This window comes from Sitodiplosis mosellana, unplaced genomic scaffold (genome assembly GCF_009176505.1).
Source record: "Sitodiplosis mosellana isolate CC-2019 unplaced genomic scaffold, AAFC_SMos_1.0 Smas_scaffold_1, whole genome shotgun sequence".
NCBI lineage: Eukaryota > Metazoa > Arthropoda > Insecta > Diptera > Cecidomyiidae > Sitodiplosis > Sitodiplosis mosellana.
Window position 1 is genome coordinate 10,005,884 of NW_022595244.1, and position 8,582 is coordinate 10,014,465.

The following is an 8,582-nucleotide window of genomic DNA, read 5'->3' on the forward strand; positions in this document are numbered from 1 at the left end:
ACACGTTAAACAGCCAGTATAAACACACGTACTTCCGAGCGTTGTTTTGTGTATGCACGTTTTACTACTTGTTTTCAGAACGTTCACGCGATAGATTGCGGATAGGAATGGATGGAGTGAGAGCAAATAAAAAAAAGAAGGTGATAAGAATCGGTAAAAGGTTCGCCGCATAGTGATAGAGATATAGTTACCAAGAGAGAAAGTAGCCGAGCAATGAGTGCATACATGTACCAAAATTGACGAGACTTTTTAGACGGTAAACCCATGTGTGCTGACGACGGTAAATAAATGGACAAACGGCTGGTTTCAGGCGATAAGCCACTGTAACTATGCCACAGTTAAACTAGTTTACGTGTTTTTTTCTTTCAATACATATTTGCCACGAAAGGAGAGCGCGCGCGCGCGCGTGTGTGTGTGTGTAAAGAACTCTTGTTAAGATCAAATTTGAATTACATGAATTAAGTAAACATTTTACATTTTCTTCGGAAATTTTTTGTTTTTATTTATTTTCAAGCTTAAATGTGGAACACAATTCCGTGAGTTATTTCATTAAAATTTTACACCATTTTCTTCGTTTAAGCAGCCAGCTCCTTCGCATTCTCAAGCGAATCAATCGAGTGCAGATGAATTACATTATGCTGAGTTGGCTATATCGCGAAACTGTGCGACTGGCAGTGGCATATCATTGAGTAATAAGCAAATATCAACGACGACGACGATGGCGATGGCGACATCAACAGCAGCAGTGCCAGCAACAGGGAATTATGAAATTAAGTATACAGACACAAAAAATACATTGCCAAATAAGCCACCGGCATACGATTACTTTAAGGAACCCACGGTATATGCTCAAATCGATCATTTCAAGACGTTGCAACACAAATCAAACTCATCGATGGCGGCAGCGACAGCGACAGCGGCATCATCATCGATGACAAACAGTGCATCAGCGTCAAATGCTTATCAATTACATCATCAAAATGCAACAGCAACCCATCAGAGTAATCAATATTACCAGCAACAAGCTCAACCTCATCCGCAATTACAATACGGAAGCGATAGTAGTTACAATATGCGGAATAGCAACAATAGTGTGGGAAGTGGCAGCGGTGCCGCATTAAATAATAGTGGCAGTAATGGTACACTTAGCAATAGTAATACATTAACATTTTCCAATCAATCAATACAATCGCCATCATCATCGTCGACCGTTTACTATTCGGGAAATCCGACGCAATCACAACAACCTCCACAGTCACTTGCCACCGCTACTAACACCTCGAAACAATACTCACGAGAAATTGTCACCATTCGAACACCATTGCTCTGTTCGCAACAAGAAAGTTGTGTCTAAATGGTTTGTGTTTTCTTTTTTTAGAGATTTTACGCAAAAATTCATTCACACATACACACACCGAAAATCACATCATTAGAAATAATTTAAGAAGATGGAAAAAAACGCAAGTAAATTGTATCACTCATACACACACTTACACAAAGAGAAACACATTGCAATTTTTCGATACCATAAAAATTTAGGTGGAAATTTAAATTTCCACACAATCAATTTACTCTATCGATATTCAATGTTCTTACTAAAATAACATACTCACAAAATGGATCATAGAAGAAATTAGATGATGTGGAAACAAGAACACTCAATTTTATTACATTTTAAATGGAAAAATACACACACACAAACACAGACTCACACCAAATAGTTAATGTAAAACAAAAACAAGTGAAATGTAACTCTAATATTTTCCATCATCCAGCATTTTAATCCAACATACACATTTTTTGTGACAAAATAATGAACAAAGCTCATGCGAACTAAAAGAGTGAGAAATGATAAAATCATTTTAGACGTTGTACGAATGTAACGGTTTTGGTAAACAATGGAATTGATACAATGATTTAAATAGTTTGGGAAGGAGAAAAAAAAACTAGTTTAACAACGGTAATGAAAAGAAAAAAACTGGACTGAAAAATCGATGAATAATTTATGTTTGCGCTAACTGTATACGACGGTGATGAGAGTATAGTTTTGATTCGGTTTTATTGTTGAATACATTTTGTGGCTTTGAATCGAATGAAGCGATTTTGTTAAATTTCAAATGAAAAGCGTATCCATTTTTAATTCATGTCAAATGAGCAATTGATTTGATTGTGTCGCAATTGTGTAGGGTATTTTTTCTAATGCAAGAGGATATTTTCTATTTTCTAATCGAAGACTATCAATGGATTTTTTTTAATTAAATTCCATATATTATTCTGGTGTTTATCATCAGTCAGATTTTAGCGAATATAATGTAGTCAAATAACATTATAGACTTTTTGAGTCTTTACTGCACCGATTTATTACTTATCATCAATGCAATGTCGATCAATTTCAATCGAACAAATTGCAATGAAATAACGAAAACCAACTGCAACAGACATCAATTCATCACATTAGTTAGTCAATTTATGAAAAATTTTCCTACTCTCTCTGTCCAAAACAACAACAACATAAATCAACTAGTAGACATGTGTAACGCATCTGTACATATAAATGCAATTAAACATTAACAGAATAATGTTAGCTATGTAAGTGAAAACAGTAAACAGAGACAAAAAAAAGAATACATTGAATCACACACCGACAACACACGGAATGATGAAAACTTTCAATATTCAATCAATAAGCGTACCAAATTGTAAATTTATGTGAAGAAATGAACGAACAGCAAAATACCATTTGAAATGGAATGAACTGCATGCAGTCTCTCGGACGATATATATATACATACAAATTTGATTATTATTGTCGTTATTATTTTTGTTAATCAAAATTTAAAAAAAACAACAACAAATAAATCAATTTTACTATTGAATGTATAAAAAGCCGAATAAACAACACAGAAAATCTTGAAATAAATTTTAATTCAAAAGATAAACAGAAGCGGTTTTTTGTTCCTCCACTGGTTCATTTAAACACTTTTCAGGGTGGGTGAGAGCTTTTTTTGTATGGTAATTTGATGGTCTAAAAAAGAAGAATGAAATGTTATCATTGAAACTGTTATACATGTAATGAAATATAGCGCCAAGTATACTCAGGTCATATCAATTTATCTATCAAAAATAGAGTGATTCGTATTTATAGGTAGGTTCTCATGTCTAATAAAATTCGTGTGTTTAAATTTAAACCATCGAATAACAGGTAAGAGTTTCAATATATATTCAAATTAAGGAAAATTCAAAGGTTCACGCGCAAGCTGTAACTATTACGTTTCATTTTCAACGGTGAGTTTGGTTTACAACAAGAAAACACTACAGCATGAGCAATAAAATGAGAGAAAATCGCTGTTCAATTGAAGTTTTTAATAAAATGTTTTATTGCTGAAAAAAAAGAAAAAATATACGAAAAAAAACCATGGCTGCGTTAATGCTCAGGTGAATTATTAGTGCCATCGGTCGTTATTCTCTTCCAGTTCAACGAGTTTGTTGGAAACACGCTTTTCAAGTTTGCAGCGCGCATTCCAATAAATTTTATCCTTTGCTTTTTCTTTTCGGCGCGTTTTTCCCCATGCGCTCGTCTCTGTCATATTGGATGGCTTTAATTAAATTCTTGTCCTTGCGTTTCTTTTGTCTTAATGTTCATCTGTGCTATTTTTTCTCTGCACCCTTAATTTGCATTGATTGATTTGGACAAAAAGTCTTGCACTTTCTTCAGCGCCAATTTTTTTCTGATCGAATGACCTGAATCGATGGACAAAACAAAAAATTCAAAGTAAAAATCGACTTCGGGCTGTTGCTTAATTCAATAAAAGTTGAAATATAAACTTTTTTTCTTCCATCCGATTTGTCATTTGCATTGATTTTGATGCAATCAAGCGGTACTTTCGATATTTCCCGACATCTTACTACAGTAATATACTAAAATAGGCCAACTCGGGATTAAAGGAAACCGAATACACTTTCTGGAAGCCAAAATGAAATTGAAAATCTCTTCCGTTTTTTTTTAAAAGATAAATTGAATGTTAGTACTTTTAGTTCATTTTCTTAATCGAATTTATGTTTTACTTTGATCAAATAAGTTTTTCGTTTACTATTTCATCCCTGCTCTTCATCGATCATTTCACGGAAAGTTTTAATTACATACTTTTGAGATTCAAAAGTTTATTGCCTACCCGTGTGAAAAATTTGTGACTGACTAGCCAGCCGTCTAATTTCGGACTTTTTGGCTGACTATCAGTAACTAAAAGTGATTATCTCGAACAAAACATTCGACTGTAGTCAACTTCAGTTATAGTCATCTAGTAGCCAAAAAGTCCGAAATTAGACGGCTGGCTGAAAGAATAACTAAAAGTGATTGTTTCTATACAACATTCTTGAATTCAATCAACTTAGCCAATTTTAGTTATTTGCAGCTACATACAACTGAATGACTGTCAGTCACTTTATTTGCACACGGGTACATTCTGTAAATGCAATCAAGTTTCTTTTTTCTTCCGGTGTTATTTCATTTTTGACTATGAAATAACAAAGCCATTACATTGTACATTGCCGTCGACTTTTTGGCTGTACAGCTAGTTGTTGTAGAAGTCGTTTGTGTCAGTTCACTAGTTAAGCTTTTTAAAAAAAATATGAAAGAAAATGTGTTACTACCATTTTGAGCTATTTGAAGGTGCTTTTTAGTGTTGAATGTTTTGGGGCGCAAATTTGTAGAACTCTTGAACCCCATGCCTGAGGCGATATTTATAATTTTGGACGCACTTCATTTTAGAATATCCATTGATGAATTACCATCCCTATGTAAACCCATACACAGTTTCTTATAATACTGCTTCTTCTTCTTCACACTGTCGTACACAATGGGCACGACCATATTGAAAATGTATACAGTGTATTGAGTGCCATTTGTGAACATTATAACCAATATGGCGACTTACATGTATAGATGTGTTAGTTAAGAAGAAGAAGCAGTCACACTGCACCGTTCGCATACGGACGTGAATTCCGGGAATTCTGGGAACTCGTGCATTTTTATCGCTGTATCTGACAAGTTAGGAAATCATGTGTAAGGTTCTTCTTTACAAAAGAGATTCATTTTTTTTTTGAAATCGCTTTGTTGTCTATGCAATGCTTCTGTTAATTGAAATTTTGATAAGTAGGAATAAAACGTTGTTCACAAGTATGAAGACCAGAACTGCAATCTCTGTATGCATTTCAAATAGTTTTAACGTTTCCCGTCGGAAACACAATTCAAGAGATGTGATGTTTAAAAGACCTACTTTATTGTGCTGCATCAATTGTGCATAATCAAACTACGGTCAAAGAAATTGTTTGAAACTTTAAAATGGTTTCGCTTGTCAAGATGCATGTCAAATGCAGCGGCGAGTAAAATAGCTTAGAAAACTGATAGCGTGCAGTGCTTTGATATTTCAGAGAGGATATCATAAATGCACAAAAAGATATGTTTTGAATTATTTGAAGCGCCGGTATTAATTCGCTTGATTGGTCTCGTAATTCTCGGTAAGGGAGGTGGCTACAATATGACGAGACAATTTCAACACCGAACCAATTCAATTTGAAGTCGATGAATATTCGCTGAACAAAAGATAGGGAATTCGGTCCATTGACCATTGTTATGAAATTATATTGATGAGCACAAGCGTACATAAATATTCTATATATTTAGTTTCCAATCCATTAAATCCGCTTGTGTATAAGTGCCGATAACGACGGTGGGTTGAAATAATTTGATTAAAACAAGAATTCCATTTGGCTTCAATAAAGGCAAATCCAAATTCTTCTGCGTAATCAATATTCATTCCTTGTTGTGGTTGCTTTTTGCTTTGTGCTCAATGCGAAATATAACATCGAAACTATTGGTTCAATCGAAAAAACTATTATGTTAAATGGCAAAAGTGGTAATTCAATCGCAAAAAAAGTTGATTACCAAAGTAATTATTCAAAAACAACTTCAATGATTATGTAGAAAGCCGAGACAGAATGTCATTACGGTAAAATCATTCATTAAAAAGATAACAAATTGCTGGCAGTAATAATTCTAATTTATTTAGAAGCAAAATATGCAGACAAAATGTCAAATTTGAGCTTAATGGAATCAAAAATACTTGTAATAACGGTGTTCATATGCATCATTTCGTAGATTGTTCAGCTGTTCGTGCGGGTTGATGACTTGAATGGGCCGCATAATCATGTACATAAAGATAATTTGACTCGTTACCCCAGCAAAAGTGAATTAAACGGAATGGAATTTGAAAATCGAGACAAACGATCCGCAAACACGATGTACGACAAGTACAAACAAGAGATGAATAAACAAGATCTGAAAATTGTGTATGAAATTGTAATGATGTCAACCGCATGATTCAATTATGGTGAGTGGAATGGAGAAAAAAAGAACAAACATGGGGAAAAAAGAAAGTTTGCATTTGCAAGAAACAGAAAAAATGCGAGTGATACTGTAATCGAAAACCAAGTTGGATGGTCCAAATGAATTTGATGATGAGATCAAAAGCATGCGACGCGCAACCAGAGATATTCGAAATATGCACATGGTAAAAATTGAATCATCTCAACTGAATATAAGTCAGTGCATGCACCCTGATATTTGAAACTCGTAAGAAGTATGCAAGTATGCTTATGAAGAAAAAAAAAATTCGACGAATGATTTCGTGCGAAATCAAGCAAAATATGGGGGAAAAAAGTAAACAAAAAGCGAATATGTATCATATTGAATTTTGTTAGTAGCAGCGACTTTATATATGTAAGAAAAAAGCAGAAACTGAGCAAACACAGACAAACTCACATGCATCACTGAAAACGTTGTGTGAACAACGCAACCATTCAAGGGAAAATATTTTCTCCTACTCGGCTTGTTCGTCTGCTGCGTTAACAGAGGATCCATTGATTTGATAAATATTTGATACTCTCATTTTTCGCTTACCATCTTTTTTTTCTCGTTGGTTCACTTTTTGTCTGCGATTCATATCGTTTATTACGTGCACCTCTACTCCTCTCTCTTCCACTTTTTCTGGCATGATTATGATTGTTATATCTTCTCTGGGGGCGCTCTTCGTTCCCAGTCGCTGATATCGTCGAATTTTCTCATTCATTTATTGCACAAGACAAGGTTCGCTCATGGATACCATGTCTTTCGATTGTGGCCCTCTTCATTTTTTAATAATCATATACATTTTTAACCAGACATACAATAAATTTCCATATTCTGCATTTTATTTTCATCATCAGTTATTTTTTTTTTTGCTTCGTTACCATTCGCTATGTTTATCGACGTAATATTATTCGCTCGTTTTCTTGTTTCTTTTTTGGCAATGAATCAGGTTCGGTTTACCGAAAACAAACACAACAACCATTCAACACTGAATCAATGACATGGTATAAAACATTTTTCGATGCCACCAACAAATCGAACATGACAACAAACACATAAGAAATTCAACCACTGAATCAAACCGGCTCAAATGATTACCACATCCCGATCGAATTACTGCTTTCGGTGTGCTAAGGTAATAACAGACAAAATCATATGAACTTCTTGAACCGGTCCCAACTATGCAAAGAGTAGTTAAAATGCCACTTGTTTAATGTGATACACGCCCTTAAAAATTTTGATTCAACAACTAGCCTTCTCAGAACTGAATAATATGAATCAATCACAACAACCTCCACAGTCACTTGCCACCGCTACTAACACCTCGAAACAATACTCACGAGAAATTCTCACCATTCGAACACAATGGTCATTGAAACCACTTTGGAATTAGGATTTGGTTTAAAGGTGAAACGAATAATCACTGCAACACACAGGCAACACATCGTCTTACGCTCGGTTGGCAACGAGAAGGATGGCGCTCGAATGACAGAACCGCACTTATTTTGCTTTTGACTTATTTATTCAACCAAACATAAACTCAACACATTTGCGTGTTGTACCGACTGTTTCCAATACCTTTCTACATATACACTTTATATATAATAAAGTGTGCACTCTGCTTGCTCTGCTTCTTGAAACCTAGAAATGAGAAAACAGACAATTATATTTCTTTTAAATATATTTTCCATTAAAATGGACCATAAACCAATTTTTATAATGAAAGTGGGTCCACTATACCCCACAGAAAACAATGCACTTAGTGTCCTTGTAAAGAAGACGTTTGTCATTTCATATTCAAATCACATCATAGAGGCTGAAACAAACAGTGCCAGAATGAAAAAAATCCGTTTACCTCTGAACTCCTTCCCGAAAGTAAAATGCAAAGGCGATTTTTGTGTGTCTCATGAATAATTAAAATGTCGAAACAAACGGAAAAGAAAAGTGAAAAAATTCGGAGCATATTTTATGCATGGGTTAACACATGAAAAAAGCACACTCCGGAATCGTCTTTTTTTCTTCTTTCCGCTTTAAGTAGATTTTGCATTGACTGATAAGTTTCTTTGGAAGAAAAAACTGCTCGAAATATATTGGTGCTTGAGTTCGAGTTGTGGCTACGATAATGAATCCGGTGGAGAGAAAAGCTTTTGTTTTTTTTTCTCCGCTCAGCATTTAA

General features: G+C 34.5%; 1 protein-coding gene across 2 annotated transcripts in view; it reads left to right on the forward strand.

Moving 5' to 3' along the window:
- The window catches only part of LOC129566097 (nephrin), a 45,026-nt gene extending 42,093 nt beyond the window's left edge, over positions 1-2,933 (forward strand). For both annotated transcript variants that reach the window (XM_055441659.1, XM_055441670.1), the window contains one exon: positions 584-2,933. In XM_055441659.1, the coding sequence (XP_055297634.1) occupies positions 584-1,354 (771 nt within the window). In that variant the 3' untranslated portion in view covers positions 1,355-2,933. The remainder of the gene's footprint in view (positions 1-583) is intronic.
- Positions 2,934-8,582: the final 5,649 nt, after the last annotated feature.